The sequence below is a fragment of the Gobius niger genome (assembly GCF_951799975.1).
Source record: "Gobius niger genome assembly, chromosome: 24".
NCBI classification, from domain to species: domain Eukaryota; kingdom Metazoa; phylum Chordata; class Actinopteri; order Gobiiformes; family Gobiidae; genus Gobius; species Gobius niger.
The window spans coordinates 6928644-6950965 of record NC_136875.1 but is presented as its reverse complement, the minus strand read 5'-3'; the positions used below and the strand labels follow the sequence as shown (position 1 = coordinate 6950965).

General features: G+C 44.4%; 1 protein-coding gene across 1 annotated transcript; it reads left to right on the top strand.

Annotated features, from left to right (window-relative positions):
* Positions 1 to 2418: 2418 nt before the first annotated feature.
* camk2n1a (calcium/calmodulin dependent protein kinase II inhibitor 1a) lies at positions 2419 to 18574 on the top strand. The gene is made up of 2 exons (XM_079582532.1): positions 2419 to 3088; positions 18381 to 18574. Exons 1-2 carry the CDS (start codon positions 2932 to 2934, stop codon positions 18449 to 18451), a joined length of 228 nt encoding a protein of 75 aa, XP_079438658.1. The 5' UTR covers positions 2419 to 2931; the 3' UTR covers positions 18452 to 18574.
* The last annotated feature ends 3748 nt before the right edge of the window (positions 18575 to 22322 follow it).

Sequence of the window (22322 nt, the reverse complement as noted above, 5' to 3'; positions counted from 1 at the left end):
AAGTCAACTTTCCATTTATAATATTCACATTTAATTTCATACTGTATTTGGAAGTTTTGATGGTTGTAGTTTCTTCTTTTCATTTTAATTTAGTCATAGTTTTAGTCTCATGTACAGCTCATGTGCAGCTCTTAGTCTAATTTTAGTCTGCAAAAATATCACTTTGACTAAAATTATGACAAAATACTGTAATTTAGTCAACAAAATAGAGGTGTAACTGCACGTGAACGTGAATGTCTCCCAGCGTCTCCTCTCTCTTTGCGCCTTCCTCTCCGCTGCGAGCGCATGGCTCCAGACTACACAGCATGATGTAGTCTGGGCATCTGTGAACTGCTGCCTGCTGATGAATTGACACTCCTTATTCACATTGTCACGCCCTTCTCTCTCGTCGGTCTCATTGAATATGAATGAGTGAATTGTTATAGTCTATAGCACACTACAATGATGACCAAACCTTCTGTTGGTCTGTAAATGCAGTAAATTCAAATAACTGCCTTGTATAAACTGCTCTCTCAAAATGGCTGTAGTGAATGTCTTGAAATCGGCCTCTGTCTCTTTAAGAACCTCTGACTCTTTCCGACACGCCCCCTCCACACGCTGTCTGTGGCATCAGTGGGGAGGGGGTTCTGCTGAGGAGCAGTGGTTGGTTACTCGGCTGGTGACGAAAGCTCGGAGGCGTCTCCAGGAGGTGGGGGCGTTCCTAGCAAAGCTGTCCCTAAAATGGCCGCCATCAGAGTTTTTACAGATGACTCAAAAATACGTAAATGTGCCAATGCAACACTTCAGGCATGTTTCAGGAGGTGGGATTTGAACCCTGACCTTCCGATCATGAGACGACCCGCCCGACTTGGTGACAAAGTGCAATACAAGTGTAGGCCATTATTATTATTGTAGGCCAATATTATTATTGCTTCTATCATTTTTTTTCTTCCCGATCTCAGTTTTAGTTCAGCTGGACCTGACTTGGACACAGTGGACCACGGGATCTTACTTAACAAGCTGGAAAACTGGGTGGGAATCTGGTTTAAGTCCCATCTCGAGGACAGGACGTACTTTCTCGATATTGGCAACTGTGTCTCAGTCAAAAATTGCCATGACCTGAGGAGTCCCCCAGGGTTCGATCTTGGGACCCCTCTTATTCAGCTTGTACATGCCTCCATTGGGTCAGCTAATAAACAGCAACAACGTGTCGTACCACAACTATGCAGATGACACTCAGATCTACGTGTCACTGACGGCTGGTGAACATGGGCCTGTAGATACACTCTGTCACTGCATCCAACAGATCAGTTTGTGGAACAACTTTCTCCAACTAAACTAAACTGAGATCATTGTTTCTGGCCCACAGGCACAAAGACAAAGTGTTATCAGTCACCTTGAGTCTCTCTCTCTAAAACCAAAAAACTCAGGTTAGAAATCTAGGAGTAATCATGGACTCAGACCTGAACTTAAACAGCCACATCAAAGCAATAACATCAGCAGCTTTTTACCATCTGAAAAACATGGCTAAGATCAGAGGAATAGTGTCAAAGTCAGACTTAGAGAGACTTATCCATGCATTTGTCTCCAGCAGGTTAGACGACTGTAACGGCAGCTCACTGGCCTCTCTAAACGAGCTGTCAGAGCTACAGTACATCCAGAACGCTGCTGCTCGAGTCCTGACAAGAACCAGGAAATACGACCATATTAGTCCAGTGCTCCGGTCTCTGCACTGGCTTCCTGTCACTCAGAGAATAGACTTTAAAACAGCTCTGCTTGTTACAAGTCTTTTCATGGTTTAGCACCAAAGTACATCTCTGACATGTTACAGCCGTATGAACCATCTCAGGCCCTGAGAACTTCAGGGAGGGGCCTCCTGGTGGTTCCCAGAGTCAATAATAAACACGGTGAGGCTGAATTTCAGTTTCCTGCAGCTGAAATCTGGAACAGTCTTCACGAGGATGTGAGACAAGCCTCAACTCTGACAATGTTCAAATCCAGGCTGAAAACAGTTCTTTTTGCCCGTGCATATGACTGAAAGTATTTTTATCTGCACTCTTGCCTTTTACTGTAATTGATTCATTTCACGTTGATGTTTTATATTTTTATCTGTTTTCTTGTAATGTTATGCAACTGTGAAGCGCCTTGAACTGCCTTGTGTGTGAATTGTGCTTCACCTTGCCCATAAGGGACTGTCTGTCGTGAATCTGCCGTTTAGCTACGTGTGCCGCGCATCTGCCGCGCCTCCGCTCTTGCAGACCGCGCTGCCGCCTGCCCCGCCGCTCCCTCCGCCGCGGCAGATCCGCGCTTTGCATCGCTCCTCGATTTGCATCTCCTTCTTCTCCCTCGGTTTGTCCGGCAGCCTCTCTCTCTCTCTCTCTCTCTCTCCCTCTCTCTCTCTCTCTCTCTCTCCCTCTCTCCCTCTCTCTCTCTCTCCAACCAACGAGAGCGCGCCATATCTTTCTCCCCACAAACCGACAACACAACACCGCGCCTCCATCTCCAAAGCCATACGTGCCCAAAAAAAAAACCCAAACAAAAGAACCGACCGCCGCGCGCTCTCTCTTTTGTTGTTTTGTTTCTGGGGGACGTGTTTTGTTTTCATTCTTCTTCTTCTTCTTTTTTTGTGCCTCCAAATGACGCCGCGCGGGCTCGGGAGACATTTTTAATTCGCTTCTTTCCACATGTCTTCGGGGCATCGGAAAGGGCTCTACCGTCGCGCGTCGTAGAATCCCACCTTTTTTCCTTTCCTTCTGTGCGCGCGCGTTGTTGTTCGTGACGCGCCGAGGGGGGGCCAAGACGGACGCCTGGCCGCGCGAACGCCCCTTCTTCCCCTTCTTAATTTGGCTTAATTTTTTCTCGATCTTCTGGTGGGATTCGTGGCTGCGGCTCGGCGACGGCACGCGCGCGGGCGTCACGGAGGTACGCGTTCCCCTTCTCTTTGGCGTGGACATGTCGGAAGTGTTGCCTTTCAGCGAGGAGAAAATGAGTCACTACGAGGGCGACGAGGGACACCTTTCCTTCACCTGTCGCCTGCAGGACACCAACAACTTCCTCTCGCAGAACAAGCGCCCGCCGAAGCTGGGGCAGATCGGCCGGAGCAAAAGGGGTAATTATGTCGTTATTACCCCCCTCTGCACACACACACCGCCCGCGTTGATCGCGTTGAATGCGCGCCGCAATTAAGCCGGAGCGAACCTATTATTATGGCTATCACGACAAAGCTTCACAAAGAGGCGGGAGAGGGGGGGGGGGGGGGGGGGGGGGGGGAGGCGAGTTAACCTGACTGTGAAGGGGGGGGGGGAATAAAGTCACTGCGTCCGATTGCGTTGTGGGTGTAAAAACCGTGTGCCCGTCGATGCCTTTTTGCCGATCACGATTCTTACCGCATACGTCAATAGATCGACTCGGGCATCCCAGTGCGAACATGTTATATAAAACAAATAAAATAAAGAAATATGGAAATGTCACTGCAGTTACGGTGGGAATCCGTCGTCTTCGCCGCTCGTCATTTCCCCAAAGCGTCTCCGGCTCCGCTCGGAAACCGTTAAAATGTTGACGGTCTCCCCGCGTCGCCGTGAAATGGAGATTCTCGTGTACCACCTTTCCGTCTCGTGCCAAGAAAAAAACTGGATTTGGATCAAAAAATGATCATCGAAACCAGGTTTTTAAAGCAAGGGACGAAAGGAGGAGATGAACGGTGACGAAACTAGATCTATAAACCAGGACGAAACCAGAAATAATACAGGAAGAAAGTGCTAAAGGTTCACCCATTCACACTCCTCATTCATGCACCTGTGGGATGTGACTAAAGCAAGCCTAAATTAAAAGGCTAGACCAGGTCTAAATACGGACTAAAGCGGACCTGAAAATAAAGGACTAAATCAGAGCTATAAATGAGGACTGAACAAGCTCCAAGAATGAGATCTAAAGCAGAGCTTGAACTAGGACTAGACAAGGACTAAACCTGGACTAAAGCAGGTCGAACAAGGACTAAGCCTTGGCCAAAGCACAACCAAGCCAGGACTAAACCTGGACTAAACAAGGATGAAAGCAGATCCAAACCAGGAGTAAACCAGGAGTAAATACGGACTAAACCTGGACTAAACCTGGACTAAACCAGGACTAAACAAGGATGAAAGCAGATCCAAACCAGGACTAAACCAGGGCTAAATCAGGTCTAAACCTAGTCTAAACAAGGACTAAGCCTGGGCCAAAGCACAACCAAGCCAGGACTAAACAAGGACTAAACCTGGACTAAACAAGGACTAAAGCAGATACAAACCTGGACTAAACCTGGACTAAACCTGGACTAAACCTGGACTAAACCTAGACTAAACCAGGACCAAAGCAGATACAAACCGGGGCTAAACCTGGACTAAACCTGGGCTAAGCCAGGACTAAACCAGGACCAAAGCAGATACAAACCTGGACCAAACCAGAACTAAACTAGGACTAAACAAGGACTAATGCAGATACAAACCTGGACTAAACCTGGACTAAACCAGGGCAAAACCAGGACTAAACCAGGACCAAAGCAGATCCAAACCTGGACTAAGCCAGGACTAAAGCAGGACCAAAGCAGATACAAACTGGGACTAAACTTGGACTGAAGCAGATCCAAAAGAGGACTAAATCTGGACTATAGCAGATGCAAAAAAGGACTAAACTTGGACTAAACCTGAACTCAAGCCGATCCTTTAGCACTAAACCTGGACTGAAGCGGATCCAAACCGGGACTAAACCTGGACTATAGCAAATCCAAAAAAAGGACTAAACCTGGACTATAGCAAATCCAAAAAAAGGACTAAACCAGGACTGAAGCAGATCCAAAAGAGGATTAAACCTGGAGTGAAGCAGATCCAAATGAGGACTTAACCTGGACTGAAGCAGATCCAAAAGAGGACTTAACCTGGACTATAGCAGATCCAAATGAGGACTTAACCTGGACTGAAGCAGATCCAAAAGAGGACTAAACCTGGACTGAAGCAGATCCAAAAGAGGACTTAACCTGGACTGAAGCGGATCCAAAAGAGGACTTAACCTGGACTATAGCAGATCCAAAAGAGGACTTAACCTGGACTATAGCAGATCCAAAAAAGGACTGAACCTGGACTATAGCAGATCCAAAAGAGGACTTAACCTGGACTGAAGCAGATCCAAAAAAGGACTAAACTTGGACTGAAGCAGATCCAAAAGAAGACTGAACCTGGACTGAAGCAGATCCAAAAGAGGACTAAACTTGGACTATAGCAGATCCAAAAGAGGACTTAACCTGGACTGAAGCAGATCCAAAAGAGGACTTAACCTGGACTGAAGCAGATCCAAAAGAGGACTGAACCTGGACTATAGCAGATCCAAAAGAGGACTAAACCTGGACTGAAGCAGATCCAAAAGAGGACTGAACCTGGACTGAAGCAGATCCAAAAGAGGACTTAACCTGGACTGAAGCAGATCCAAAAGAGGACTTAACCTGGACTATAGCAGATCCAAAAGGGGACTAAACCTGGACTGAAGCAGATCCAAAAGGGGACTAAACCTGGACTGAAGCAGATCCAAAAGAGGACTGAACCTGGACTGAAGCAGATCCAAAAGAGGACTAAACCTGGACTGAAGCAGATCCAAAAGAGGACTAAACCTGGACTGAAGCAGATCCAAAAGGGGACTAAACCTGGACTGAAGCAGATCCAAAAGAAGACTGAACCTGGACTGAAGCAGATCCAAAAGAGGACTGAACCTGGACTATAGCAGATCCAAAAGAGGACTAAACTTGGACTGAAGCAGATCCAAAAAAGGACTAAACCTGGACTGAAGCAGATCCAAAAGAGGACTGAACTTGGACTGAAGCAGATCCAAAAAAGGACTAAACCTGGACTGAAGCAGATCCAAGAGAAGACTAAACCTGGACTGAAGCAGATCCAAAAGAGGACTTAACCTGGACTGAAGCAGATCCAAAAGAGGACTAAACTTGTGGACTGAAGCAGATCCAAAAAAGGACTAAACCTGGACTGAAGCAGATCCAAAAGAGGACTGAACTTGGACTGAAGCAGACCCAAAAGAGGACTAAACCTGGACTGAAGCAGATCCAAAATAGGGCTAAACTTGGACTATAGCAGATCCAAAAAAGGACTAAACTTGGACTATAGCAGATCCAAAAAAGGACTAAACCTGGACTGAAGCAGATCCAAAAAAGGACTAAACCTGGACTAAACCTGGACTATAAACCTGGACTATAGCAGATCCAAACAAGGAGTAAACCTGGACTAAACAAGGAGTAAAGCAGATCCAAACCAGGACTAAACCGAGACTACAAAAAAGGACTAAATCAGGTCTAAACAGAGATAAACCCGGTGTAAGAAAGAGAAACCATGCCTTGTCTATGTGACGTGCTTGCTTACACTTTCTTTATATATCTATATCTATATCTATATCTATATCTATATCTATATCTATATCTATATCTATATCTATATCTATATAATACATCCCATTCCTATCGCGACTCGGATGCGCAAATTTTGGCTCCGACGCGTCTCCATCTTCCTCTCCTCCTCCTCCTCCTCTTCGCCATCACTCCGCCCGTGCTTTTATCACTGTTGGATGTTGTGTATCTCCCTCCTCCTCCTCCTCCTCTTCCTTTTGTGGGCCGAGCGCGTCGTCGCACAGGTCGGCCGCATGTTACGGCGGTGCCCGGCAGGAGCGGAGGCGCGGCGGCTCGGCCAAGGCGGACATGTTGGATCCGCCGCGCTCGCCTGGCCGTGGTGATGCTACATAGTAAAGGCAGACAAGGTTCACACGCAGCGCTTCTATAGGGGGCTTTTCTTTCTTTTTTTTGTGCTCTTCTTCCTCTTCTTCTTCACGGCTTGAATGTTTCAGACGCTTTACACCGACGGCTTCCCCTTAACTGTCTGAAATGAACGGCTTCACGCAGGAGCTGATGAAAAATTCAGTTCCGTGGTGCGCCGTGAAAACGTGCGTCTCGTTTCCCCCAAGAGTCGTCGGTGTTTTTCGACTGTCGAACGTTCTCAGGATGGAGGGATGGAAGGAAGGATGAATAGACGGATAGATAGGTAAAGAAGGATGAGAGAAGTAGGCGGAACCCCACAGTGCAATACTTATTTCTGCATTCACTGCAATGTTATGATTGTCGCATATGACATTCATGTCTGCAAACTGGATGGATGAAACGATGGATAGAAAGGCAGTACAGAAGGACGCCTCTCAAACTTACTGTCGATAGATATCTGAATAGACAGAGAGATTCATACATGGATGAGTGGGTGGATAGATAGATAGATAGATAGATAGATAGATAGATAGATAGATAGATAGATAGATAGATAGATAGATAGATGGATGGATGGATGGATGGATGGATGGATGGATGGATGGATGGATGGATGGATGGATGGATGGATGGATGATAGATGGATGGATGGATGGATGGATGGATGGATGGATGGATGGATGGATGGATGGATGATGGATGGATGGATGGATGATGGATGGATGGATGGATGGATGGATGGATGGATGGATGATGGATGGATGGATGGATGGATGGATGGATGGATGGATGATGGATGGATGGATGGATGGATGGATGGATGATGGATGGATGGATGGATGGATGGATGGATGGATGGATGGATGGATGGATGGATGGATGATGGATGGATGGATGGATGGATGATGGATGGATGGATGATGGATGGATGGATGATGGATGGACGGACGGACGGACGGACGGATGATGGATGGATGATGGATGGATGGATGGACGGACGGACGGATGATGGATGGATGGATGGATGGATGGATGGATGATGGATGGATGGATTGATGATGGATGGATGATGGATGGATGGATGATGGATGGATGGATTGATGATGGATGGATGATGGATGGATGGATGATGGATGGATGGATGGATGGATGGACGGACGGATGATGGATGGATGATGGATGGATGGATGATGGATGGATGATGGATGGATGGATGGATGGATGGATGGATGGATGGATGGATGGACGGACGGATGATGGATGGATGGATGGATGGATGGATGGATGGATGATGGATGGATGGATGGACGGACGGATGATGGATGGATGGATGGATGATGGATGGATGATGATGGATGGATGGATGGATGGATGGATGGATGGATGGATGGACGGACGGATGATGGATGGATGATGGATGGATGATGGATGGATGGAGGGACGGACGGACGGATGATGGATGGATGGGATGGGATGGGATGGGATGGGATGGGATGGGATAGAATAGAATAGAATAGAATAGAATAGAATAGAAAGGTTTGTGGACCTCAAGCTGATTTAGTTGGGGACCCCGGCTCTAGAATAGTCAGATATACATTACATTACATTATACAATACATTGGAGAGTTGCCGATGACTTAAAAGCAGCAAAGCCTGTCCTGGAGAACATTTTTGGACATTAGCTGACACATAGATGTGAGCTGCAGATGTGCTTATCGTGCTGAGACTAAATGCTAACAGCGGTAGAATGCTAATGCCTTGAGCAGCTTGAACACTGATTCAGGTTGAAGCTCCGTTGACATGACAAACTGTAAAAAGAGAAAGCTTTTCTGTTTCCTCTTCGGTCTGTCCATTTAGTCTGAGGAGTGGACGCAGGCCTTTGGTAAATCTCGCTGTAGCTGGACTGACAACTCTGCTACTTGCCTTATAAACATAACCACATGTTTATGTCAACATAAACGTGTGCTCTCTGGGGCCGTCTTTTCACACTTCACTTGTTGAGCAATGATTATGATTTCATACAAAATTCTGCCGTCAATCCGTCATCCTTCATCTTCATCCTTTCACAGATATTGCTATGTTGTAGTGCAGCATATTTCCACTTCCCTCTTCAAAATGGCAGCCGCTTTTCAATGCTTTTAAAGTCAATCATGGACACACATTCTGCCAGGACAAAATTATTGTCCATAGATACAGATGGCATCCCATCACGCAAGGGGGCGTGGGCTCACCGAGGAGGAAGGAAGCATTGGGAAACAAAATTTTTCACTCTTTTTAAACATTTTCTGGTAGACTATAAACTTATTGTCATGTCTAAAAAAAAAAAAAATTCACAGCATATTGTTCAGTAGAAGCGAAAGACTGGCAAGGATAGCTAGCGTTCGCATGTAGAATAATACATCATGTTAGCATTTTCCGTTATTTATGTATTTATGGGCTGTTGAACTACTTTGCTCCTCTCCATGTCTTTGCATCTTTATTGGGCAAAAAGTATATTCATAATTCAGCATTTTTTAAAGTTATTTTGGAGTGATTATAGAAAGTTTTTTTTTCTTATTTGTTTTACCCCTTGACTGCTTCAAACATGACCATATATGGGTGGTTCCAGAGATGCCGTCTGTATCTATTATTGATGCAAGTTCTGTCCTGGCATATTTCTAATTTATTGACGATATATTAGAGAGTTAGAGTTAGGTTTAGGACTGAAGGGCTGGTGTTTGTATCGTTCAAGTTCGTCTCAGCTTTGATGCTGATCGGCCAGTAATGGTAAAGACTTGCATTACTCAAGTAGCACTGACCCATCATATCATACATTATCATGCACGGCTATTCAACTTATTCCGCCCCCGCCCACACTCGCCTCTCTTTGCCTTGTCTCGGCACCTCTGTTGTCTTGACACTTCCGGTAGAGCGCGAAGCTTGTTCATTACGCAGAGAAAGACCGAGGGAAAATGTTCGCTGCTAAAATCTGATGTTTAGTAGATTGATTTTTGTAAAACGTCCAATGTTCATTTTCACCAACAAGTCCACACTGCACTGGTTCTGATTTTATCTTAACTTCTCCAGTCCTATGTAAACCAATAGGAGTGAAACCACGCGAACTTCCAGAAAAAGGTGAACACCAGTGTAGTTTTTGGACGCTGGTGTAAATTGCTATACCGCTGTAGATGTTTAAAAGAATAGGCCACCGTTTTTACATACTGAGATATGTTCTTACCTTAGCTTTGACGAGTTCTTTAGGACCTGTCTGATCTTCACCCGTGCCTTCAGTCACGTAAACACAGCGCAGACGGCGTTAGCATTTAGCCTCTCCCCCTCTCCTCTATAGCTCCAAAACAGGTCAAGATAGAAGCGGATTTCGAACTACTCCTGGTATTATTACGCCTTACAATATAGTCCCCCCTTTTATCCGCTTAGAAAATCCACATTATTTAATTTTGCGTAATTATACTTTGTAGTGGAACACTTCACGTAACCATATTTAAATAGGGAAAACGTGGAAGAGCTTGGTAGCTTCTATCTTGACCAGTTTTGGAGCTATAGAGGAGAGAGGGAGAGGCTAAATGCTAACGCCGTCTGCGCTGTGTTTACGTGACTGAAGGCACGGGTGAAGATCAGACAGGTCCTAAAGAACTCGTCAAAGCTCAGGTAAGAACATATCTCAGTATGTAAAAACGGTGGCCTATTCCTTTAACACCTTACAAAAACAAATGCTTTCCTCCAGTGTCATTTAGCACCCACTTTGTCACTTTATTGTCATGTTTTTGTTGTGTGTCGCTTTTTTGTTGAGTGTTGATCCTTGTTTACGTCTCTCAAGAAGACTCTTTCAAGAAGCTTATAGATTTGGGTAAAGCCGAACTGGATCCGAAGTATCCGTAACCACTCAACTGAGCTACTAGTTGATGGAGTATTTACTAGCTGAAGGATGGGTCAGATGTAGAGAATGAAGAGGAATAAAAGTTGGCTTACACACATTCACATTTATTTACGTACATTTGTCGAACACTTTACCTGCGTGTAACTCTTCAGTCATCACATATTTGCAAACGAACAACCGTATTATTTTATCGCTTTGCTTTTGACGTGTCTTCATGTTCAAATCCCTAATGATCTCTGCGCAGACAACATAAACTCTCATGAAAATACATAGTGTCAGTAGAAAAGAATAATCCGAAAACAGCCTTGAATATCGCGATCATGTCATTTCGATATTACGACTGAGCCTTCGAAACCGGTTGGTTTTGTCGCCCAATCGGCAGGAAGAGGACTAAAACAAGGCTAAAATGGAACAGAATGAACAAGTAAAACTAAACCTTTGTACATTTTTAAGTCCTCATGATCTGTAAATGTCAGTAATTTTACAATATATCATGGCTTTTTTGTGATGAGGATATTGCGTCATTACCCAATGTTGCATTGTATTGGGAATACTTTTTACATATCCATATGTCCCTAATTATTCTCCCTGCAAACAATGATTTCTTAAGAAAAGGCATGAGGAATCCATGGCCTTTTAGATTCCAAAACAACTTACGGCTGGTGTACACTGCATTTTTTTTTTTTTTGTCTTATAAGATTTTTAGATTACTCACATTGCATTGGAGATTGTGAAACCGCGAGCAGCTCTCGTCTTCACTGTGCGATGATTCTAAGAGTAAATCATAGCTACAACCAAAGTTTATCGTAGCGAATATCAGGCTACAGAAGGCGAGTGTTTAGCTGAGGCAAGTGCCGCATGCTAGCGGTGTTTATCTCTGCTGAGAGGCTCACTCTGCGACAGTTCCAAAATATCAGACACTGTCTATAGCTCGTCTTTGGTTGTACAGCGGTTCTATTTTAAATCTTTGTCCCCGTCTCACTGTCCGTGATCATTTGTCGCAGACGACCAAAATCGTGCGGTGTCCACCCGGCTTTCAAGACAATCGACAATTTCGTTAATGTTGAGATGTAATAATGAAAACCTCAAAACGTAGAAGACTGAACTTTCATGTTTCACTATTTAAACATGAAGCGATAAAAAATGCATGGCTGTTTCTTTAATTGAGTCTATTTCCATCCTCCCAACCTGCTCTGAAGACCCTCGCTGTTATATCACATGCTCCGTCCCACATCAAAGATTCATTCTCACACTGTACTTCTAGCTTCTAAATATATGCATGTTTAAGCTGCCGAGACGCGCATATGGCAAATGTGCCACCTTTCTACCCACTTAACTGTGCATCTCCCACCGCACAACAACTCCAGCACGAAACCTCCAATCAGAATCCAAGAGCTGGATTGTGGCGCGATCAGAACTTCCAGTCTCTTAAAAATCCATCTTGAAAGGCTTGAGTTCCGCAGGTGGGTCGGACCAATCACATGGTAGTGTTGGCGTAAGTGGGCGGGATGTACATTTTAAGACAACAATGAGTTTGTTTATTTTTGCTAATGAGCAACACGGGCGACAGACACACGAGTAACCTTATCTCAAAAGACTACATATTCGTTTAGTGCTTTACTGTTTAGCTACGCATTGCGGCTTAGCTGTGATTGGCTAAAACGAGGTTCGCTTGATCCAATCGGCAACAAATATTTCCCCAAAAGTTCTTTTTTTTTACTATTTATTTTCTTTTCTTTTTTTTTTCTTCTTAACAATAAACAGAAAAAAAACAGAAACAAAGAAGGATAAAACAGCGGCAAAACAGATAAATAAATAGTTAAATCAATAGCGTAAAATAAAAATAAATAAAATAAAATAATAAGATAATAAAAGTCTTAATTTGTGTCAGCAGTATAAGCAAATATTATACACATATAAGTTTCTACACATATATATATATACACACATTCCCACTATTTTTGGTTTTATACAACAAAACACGGGTACGGTATATCTGCACATAGATTATTATTATTTTGTCAAGGTTTAAGTTTAGCGCCATATTCATTTAGATTAGTTTTACATGAAACTCCAGTTGATTTCATGATTTTTACTTTATTTTTTATTTTACTTTATTTTATATATTAATTTAGCTTAAACTGCATCAATTATCTATATTATATTACATAGTATGAGTAAGTCTAAGTCTCAAGCATAATTATTATTTCTTAATTTTGAATGATTTAAAACTGGAGCCTTTCCGGTTTAGATTACAGTAGACGGTCACGAGGAAGTGCTCAGGATAGGGAGTCCCCTTGAATGTTTAACCTAGAAGATATTTTAACCACATGGATGACTAAGAATTTGCATCGTTTTATTCCAGATTGATTCACTGTTATTCGCTCTGTGATATCAATCTGACTTTTGCTAAGTTGAATTCATTGAACTTTGTGGTAGTTTTTGTTTCATGAAACTGATTGACGTATTAACTGTAGAGATATTGGTCACAAACGTCAAAGTCCGCACTTAATGTTATGTACCGTGCAGACACCAACGTGGCATGGAAAGTATGGAAGTATGTAGTTAGCACGCCAGAAAGCTAAAGAGGGCCTCGGCTTGGTCTTCAAGGTTATTTTAATACAAAAATGGGAATAGGTCCAGGATGTTAAAATGCTGGTCCTTGTAAGAACACAAGCCCTTTGTCTTGATAACTATACTGAAGACTATTGGAACAAATGGACTGTGGAAAACCACTGTTGGTTGCAGATAGGGTTGTGCCGATGGACGATGATATCGTCCATCGTGATGGATGAGCAACATCTCGATGGAGAGCCACCATCATGATGCCACGCCCCCTCCTGTCAGAAACACACTGGTCTTCTGTAGGCCTTGTAAACCTACAAACTTTGCAGGGATTGCACTGTAAATTAAATCAAAGATATAACTAATATGCATGCTAGTTTCAGTACCTACCAGAAGCCACGATGTGTTAGCCGTAATTATTAAAGTAAAGACGCAGCGCTGCTCTATTTCTCTCTCTCTCTCTCTCTGCAGCTCAGAGTTTAACAGCGCGTGGTTTTGCTTTGCTGCGTACGAAACTTAAACCGTTTTAAAATGACAAGATGGCTCTCACATCGGAGCTAGCTGAGCACGCGGATTATTCTCACGAAGGATCGAGAGAGGAAAGAGAGGAGAGAGAAAGGCGGTGCAGGAGGTACGAGGTTACGAGCTCACGGACCGGGCGGCGCGTGGAGCGGCTTCAAAAATGTAGCTACGACGCAAACTTCTAAATATTGTCCCGTTCAACCACTGTTTCTTAAACATTACGTTAAAACTGAGCAAATGCAAATAATAAGGTCCGATCTACATTTGTATTAGTGTGATAAGAGCCTTGGAGTTCACGCTCTGAATAAGTCGTTCTCCTCTCAGACTTTACGCACGAGTTTTAACACATTTCTTTTGCAAAAGTCGTGTTCCGTGACTCTGTTCAGATCATGTTTAGTTTAGATCCATTTATCCTGCAATCTCACATTTTCCTAACGTACATAGTAATATGCAGCATATATATAGGCTATGTAAATGACTTTAAAAATGCTTATAATGAAAAATGCGATCACAATGGTTCACTGTAAACATCGTCAACGGCCAATTAAGGGAACATCGCCCAACCCTAGTTGCAGAAACAAAGCACACCTGAGTTCACTTCGAGCTTGATCACGCCTCGGAACCTGACCTGGACTTGGACTCTGAGGCATGAGAACGAAGACTTGATTAACTTTTCTCATCTCATCCAAACTGCACAGACATGCTTCCTGTGCCATCCTATCCAACGGTAGCTTTAGCAATCCAGATATTCAGCACATAGAAAAATGATCGGATTGTTTTAGCTGCTCTGCAAAAAAACCTGAAAGAACTTGAAACTCAATGGACTTGGGACGTGACTTGTGTCTCGCAAAACAAAGCCTTGTTCCCACTTCTGCTGAAACTACTAAAACCACTGAAAAAGTGTTGACAGTTGAAAGGACTTGAGTCGCAAGAAGAGTTACGGGTTTGTGAATCTAATCCCTATTTGTGTATTTTCTGTTGTCCAAGTTTTCCTTGAAGCCCTGCAAGAAATTCTGACATTCAAATCTGGAAAGTCTTACATGCTTACTCTTGGTTTCGTACTTATTAGTCCTGGCCTTTGTTTTGCCCTTTATGGCCTGTTACATAACGCTAATGTGCGTCCCTGCCTCCCCCTTCGCTCCGTCCACACTCATCAAATGCCCGTCTTAAAGAACTGACAGCACAAATTCAGACTATAAAGCTTCCCTGCGCATTCGCCATCCCATCTCTATTATTCATCCACTGTCATGTCGGGCCAGGAATAGCGTGAATCTGGCTTGCGATATAAGCAGACACAGGCAAAGGGCCCATGTCAGCGAGGGACCCCTGAAGATTAACCTTTCTGTCGGCACACATTAAGTTCGTCGATTTAACCACGGAAAGCACATAGAGGGAATCGAAAATGGCGCTACGCTCAAACACTTTTCGCAAAAAGACAGTTAACTATTTCCAGGCACAGTTGGGGGTCAGCAGCAGGGGCGGACTGGTCATGTGTCCATTCTGGAAGAGCACAGAAGGGCCACCGGTCCCGCCCCTAACCGAGCTTTACCCAAATCTAAAAGCAAAAGAGAAAAGCATCAAAATAGCGAGAAAAAGAGGATGAAAACGAAGCAAAAATGTGCCGGAAAAGCAACAAAAAAGTGACAAAAAATGTGATGAAAAGGCAACAAAAACATGAGGAAAACACGGACAAAAAAAAACCTGACACAAAAAAATAATGAAAAAAATAAAATAAAATAAAATGTGGCGACGTGACAAAAAGTTTCCGTCACTTTTGTGGGTCTTAGCTTTCAAATGAGGCGTTACATTGTTGCTCTCCAGTCAAGAAGCTTTTAGATTTGGGTAAAGCCCGGTATAAAAAAAATCTGAATCTAAAAGGAATGTATGGCGTACCACAAGGTTCAGTTTTGGGACCATTATTATTTATTATTTATATTAATGACCACCTTTCCAGTTCTTTTTGCTGATGATACCAATTTAAAAAAAAAAAGCCGAACTGGGGACAATGCACTCGGTGAAGGCGGGGGGTTAGAGGTTGAAATATGGATTTGTGGACGTGCACAATTACGCTAATTTGGGCCAGGCTGGTCAGAGTCCAGGGCTGTTTTTCAGTCCCAGTCCGCCCCTGGTCAGCAGAGGGAGGCAAGGGGAGAGTTCAGCCTTCTGACAGCCAGGTGGATGAAGCTTGTCCTCAGTTGGATGTGTTTTTGATAATCGGACAGCCTTATGATTAATGATTGGTTGATATTACATACGATAATAGGGTCAACCTGCAAAACGCTTTGCTTAAAGGTTGTTAATTATATATTTATATGTGTACGGCTTGTAATCATAGATTCAAAGTGGTTCTCAAAGCTAAGTCAATGGGCAGGTAGTGTTAGGGTTTGCTAAATTGGACCCAAGAACAGACACAGCAAACCAAAGCGTGGTTCGAAGTAAATTTAATAACAAAAAGCGTCCCAGTGGCCAGGCTTGGTCCTGGGGGTGGCTCCGGAGCAGGCTCGGGTACTGAAAGAGATCAAAAACAAAATCAAAATTGGAACCTGAAAACGATCAGTCAAATACAAACTATCACAGAGCTGAAGTAGCTACCGCAACATGGACGGAACAATCCCACGATGAGTGGAGGTGAGTCAGAGGTCTTTCTATTGCACTGATGAGAAAATGGAGACAGGTGTGCCTGCTCGGAGTCCACGCCCACCAGGACCAAGCCTAAAAGACAAACAAAAGAGCCACACGAGGGAGACAAAAACCATGGCCAAAACATAACAGGTAGTTTCATATGCTACCTCAAATAGGTACTGACAACCTGATCAACTCTATCGATGAGGAGTTGTCGTCATATAGCACAGAGCCCCCCCTCTCCGCCATGACGGATAACTCCGGTGGCAAAACAGATTGTTTACGTGTCTTCTTAAAGGAACAGGCCACCGTTTTTACATACTGAGATATGTTCTTACCTTAGCTTTGACGAGTTCTTTAGGACCTGTCTGGTCTTCCCCCGTGCCTTCAGTCACGTAAACACAGCGCAGACGGCGTTAGCATTTAGCCTCTCCCTCTCTCCACTACAGCTCCAAAACAGGTCAAGATAGAAGCTACCAAGCTCTTCCACGCTCTTCCTATTTAAATATGGTTACGTGAAGTGTTAAACTACAAAGTATAATTACACAAAATTAAACAATGTGGATTTTCTAAGCGGATAAAAGGGGGAACTATATTGTAAGGCGTAATAATACCAGGAGTAATTTGGCATCTGCACAGTAAAGTGAAGATTACAGCGCGGATTGCGTCACTGCTGTGTTAAAAATTCCTCCAACACCTCACACGATAGACATGAAGAACGTAGGAACAATGGGATTCAGTTTTCTAGATTACCGAAATGGCCACACAGCATCAAGGAAAGCAAGTCTCTGACCCATCTCGTAGCAATGTAGTGTTGACGAAACATGCGGTTAATCACTTTGTCATTTTGGTCAAGAAGTGTCTGCTCAATGCAACGTAATGACAACACGCTAAAACGCATGCGAAGACAGTTACTTTTGCCAGTACAACGCTGTTTCCACCAGCTGGAGGCTTGTAGATGTCCTGAACCCAGCCACAGCAGAAAGCCTTGTAACTTTCCAAAGACTTCGTGTAGTCATTTGTCATCTGCTATGTCCATGTATGTGCACAGAGGTAAATAGTCCAGGTCTCTGTGCCGTTCCGCTGCAGGGAGCCCCGTATGGGTCGATGTTCCGGATGTCCGCAAGCTTTTCCAAATACCGGTGTTTTGCGCTTGGTGTGAGCTTGTTCCTGTAAGGTCCCTTATCTTTCGGCATTGCTTTACTTTCTTCTTTTCTTTGTCGTATTCGTAGATCTTTCTCTGTCCCACGGGAAAAATAAACACGCAAAAATGTAGGTGTTCTGTAATGTGAAGAGTGTACACGGGCGGCACGGTAGCGCAGCGGTTAGCGCTCTCGCTTCACAGCTAGAAGGTCCGGGTTCGATTCCCACCTGCACGGGGTCTTTCTGTGTGGAGTTTGCATGTTCTCCCCGTGTCTGCGTAGGTTTCCTCCGGGCACTCCGGTTTCCCCTACCACTAAAAACATGCACAACAGGCCAGGATGAATGATGTGTGTGAGTGAATGTTTGGTGGTGGTCCGTTGGCGCAGACGTGTGTAGTCGCGAAAGCGCTTCTGACAGTCTCCCCCAGGGGAAACTGAACCTACAAACGTAGCTTTCCACCACCGAGTATGAAGTGAATGTTCAATTGTCTCATGTAAAGCACTTTGTGACCATATCTGTGAAAGGCGCTGTATAAATAAAGATCTTCTTCTACAACCATCACGGCCGACTGGCTCATACCCCCTCATATCAACCCAACTCGGCACGTGACTACTCACTCTCAATATGACGGAGATGTGCTGCACTGCTTGAGATACTGCCTGGAAGCAAGCAGCATACTCCAACAGATGCTTTCATTAAAAATACTGAAATTGTTGTCTTATTTTTCCAAGTACAGTAACCCACTTCCAACAGCTGTTTCTCTTTCTTAAGGATTTTTGGCCCATAGGCTGTTTGTTAGAGGGCACAGCTCAGGGTGCGATGACCACATTACCCGGTATGTTCTACAGCGTGGCTTTAACACTCTCCCTCTCTCTCTTTCTTTAGTGATTGAAGACGAGAACGGAGAAGAAAACGCGCAGCAGGACGGGACAGAGAAGACTCCGGCGGAAGCTTAGGCACCCACTCCAGACTCATCCCACCGCGACCCCCAAAAAACCGCACCTCGCCCCACATGCCACCACCCCTCCTCTCCCCATGCCCCCACCCCTCCACCCAGCACCTCCACCTGCCCATCGCACCCCCCCCCCCCCCCCCCCCCCCGACTCATTCCACGCCCCCCCCCGCTTTCACAAGCCAGACATTTTCTACCAGTTGGAACCCAAAGACTCTGTACATATAGGCACTTTTCTCTCGTGGGGCAGCAAGGGGCACTTCCACCCACCCTCCTCAACCCAGCCATGGCGAGCCGGCCCAGTGGGGATCCTCTCTCTTCATAATACACCAACCAATGACTGGAGACATATTATGCTAAATCTGACTTTTTAAACGTCATGCAAACAGAAATCTGAATGGGTGTTTTACCGTTTGTAAGGGATGGGAAATCTGGATTTGTTCAGTCCAAACTGGCGCAAGACACTTGTGTCATCTTGCCCGTGTCGATGTGATGTATGAGCGAGCGTTTGGCGGTTGGCACAGATTGGGTGCCATGTTTCCATCAGTTGGCCCCCGAGGACAATACTACGATGCTGGTTTTGAGAGAGCCAGGTTTTACTTCTCTAAGGCTAACCTTAAGCCCTATTCACATGGGATTAGAATAACCTAGAGACCTCGGGAAAGCTGACTGACGACAACCATCCTTTTGCTTGTTTGTGTTGCTGGCGTGCGGCTATCTTCGGCGAGGTTTTGTTGGCGTGAGCTTTGCAGCAGCGACATTACGTTACGCATCTGGGACTCTGCTCCTCTCGTAAAACAGCAGTTGCCTTTCTTTTTTTAACCCATTTGCTCTGACGCAGCTTTTTCAATCGAACCTTTGCACCAAACGCACCCCAAACTTTTCTGAAGAGCCTCCACGCTGCTTCCTTCCTGCGATAACGGGTCGCGCTTCCGTAATAGCTTTTATATTTTGTACAAAACAACGGCGTTTGGGTTGGAGTAATGCTTTGTGTAGCTTGAGGACGGGGGACGAATGGACGGTTCGAGACATTTTGATTCAATGTTGCCTTCATAGGACTTTAAAACTTTTGATCCACATGGCCGTAAAGATTTGTACGGGCACGGAAGCTCTAATGAGGCCAGTATTATTGACCTTTCACCTCACATTCCGAGGTCCCTAGTTAATCTAAGCCTTAACTCGGTGACTGAAGCTCATCTGGACCTTGGCTCTGTTGTATATGTTGCTTCAGCGATCCAACCATACTGAATAGTGAGCTTTGTGATAGCAGAAATCCTGGCTAAATCCGTCCCCGTAGTATTCGCCTTGGGGCAGCTCTGGCAACAGAAAGCAACCCGCCACCACCAGCATGTGACACAGTTGTGAATGAAAAACGCCTCCGGTGTTTCAAAAATGTGCGATACAAGTACACGGCATTGCTTCGCTTCCAATTTGAGCGCTTGGGTGACATAGGTGTCTTTTCCGCCAGCACATGGACACCTCGCAGTGAAGGCAATTGGAAACTTTGAAAACACGCAGGAGGGTTAGCAATTTTCATTAAGTCTTTTTTTTTGTCTGCACGCGCATGAGCAATGTCACATCATGCTTTAAGCCTAACAAAGAAAACAAGGTCAATTTTTGCATAATATGTCTGTACTTTCAACAAACTCCCATCTACGACTTCGGCCGTAGACTTGCGCGATGTTGTTTTTGGCGGGAGTTCCAATACAGCGGGGGAGGAAGAAGACGACGGTGAGGAGAAAGCGTCGTCGAATAAGCAGAAATCAGGGAATGGATTACTACACGAAGTAATTTAAAAGCACACAAATGTACCGGTGGGGGGAAAAGGTTCACATTTATTCTTCTTCATTTTTGACCGTGCTGTGTGTGTAAATAGATAACGGAAAAGGTAGCCCATATTTTCTTGCACAAAGGTCGGAGACGAGTTTCCAGGGGACGGAACTTATCGAAGCTAGCGGAGTGTGTGCGACTGAGTGCGGATCGAGTGAATGGGAATTTTCTACGCACCGGGGGTACTCCACGAAAGCCAGGTTATGTTCCACTTCCTTTGAGTGTAGCCAAGTGTTTGTTTATTTCGCAAAAAACTGTGTCCGGACGAAAATGCTCATTCACAACCGAAACAGGAAGTGGAACAAAATGATGGAAATCGAAGCTAAAACGGAACTTTTTTAAAGGAATAGGCCACCGTTTTTACATACCAAAATATGTTCTTACCTCACTTTAGTCGAGTTAATATATCCCCGTCTGGTCTTTGTCCGCGCGCTCTGTCACGCAAACGGAGCACATACGCAGCCTCTCCCACATGTCACATAGCTCCGAAAAAGCTCACGATAGAAGCTACCAAGCTCTTCCACGTGTTCCCTATTTAAATAAAGTTACGTGAAGTGTTTTCATGCGAAGTATATTTACACAGAAATGTAGCATGTCGATTTTATAAGCAAATAAAAAGGGGGACTATATTGTGAGGCGTAATGATACGAGGAGTAAAACGTCCGCGCAGTAACTCCTAAAGGTTATTGACGGAAGTGAGCGGGGGAAGTCTTTAGGAGTTACTGCGCGGACGCTGTGCTCCTCGTATCATTACGCCTCACAATATAGTCCCCCTTTTTATTTGCTTATAAAATCGACATGCTACATTTCTGTGTAAATATACTTCGCATGAAAACACTTCACGTAACTTTATTTAAATAGGGAACACGTGGAAGAGCTTGGTAGCTTCTATCGTGAGCTTTTTCGGAGCTATGTGACATGTGGGAGAGGCTGCGTATGTGCTCCGTTTGCGTGACAGAGCGCGCGGACAAAGACCAGACGGGGATATATTAACTCGACTAAAGTGAGGTAAGAACATATTTTGGTATGTAAAAACGGTGGCCTATTCCTTTAAGGTCACTCGCACTTGGGCTCTACAAACATGTTCTGAAATGGTTCTTGTGTTAGCTTAGCAGTTCATAAGCAGTTCTTTTCTCAAATGCTAAATGAACGGAACCTTGACTTTAACACATAAATCGCGCGTCTAATCCCATAAAAGTTGCCGTTCGATATTTATTTTCCAAATCCGTTGCGACTTATGCTCCACTGGTCTGACTGTAGCCACTTGTTATGGATCGACTGTAGCATAGCAGCTGCTTCTGCAGATGGGTTTTCCCGGCGCAGCGCCCCCTGCCTTCCTGGAGTGCCCCCCGGTGGTTGCGGCGAGTGCTTTTGTTACATTTGCAGCTGAAGTCATTTCTACAATGTACCTCCGCCACTGTCTGTGCCCAGGCTTTAGCTGGGCCTTGATACTGTAACTTGTACACACAATATTTATATATGTGCATTACTATTAATATTACTATTGTGAGTGTGCCAAAACCTCATGCGGGATCTATAATGTATCGAACAAGCTCTTTTTATTTGTTATTTATTGTACTTTTGAGATTTTTTTTACGGAGTTTGTTTTGTGTCATTTTAAAATGATCAAAAACACAAAGTCTTTTACGCTAATGTGATTGTTTTGGGGGTTGGGTAAACCCTGACCAACAAAGGACTGAGACACAACGATCTCTGCAGAACAAAAAAGCAAAGCACTGAATGAAGGTTACAGAGCTTTTAATAGAAACAATACACAGAAATACACAGATTTTGGTTCTCTCGAATTGTGGGAGGAACACTGCTCTGAGGAGGAGGACGGTCAGGCAATTTCAAATAAAGTTCAAAGGGTTCTGAGCAGTGCTTAATTTGTAAATGAGTATTTTCAGGAACACTTTTGGCCTGATGTGATGGATTGGGGGAACAGGCCAAAACATTTGCCGGAACACTCTCATTAGACACCATTATATCAGATACATTTTTTGCCGGATCCTCCTAAATATTTCCCGGATCCTTTACCCTGAAAA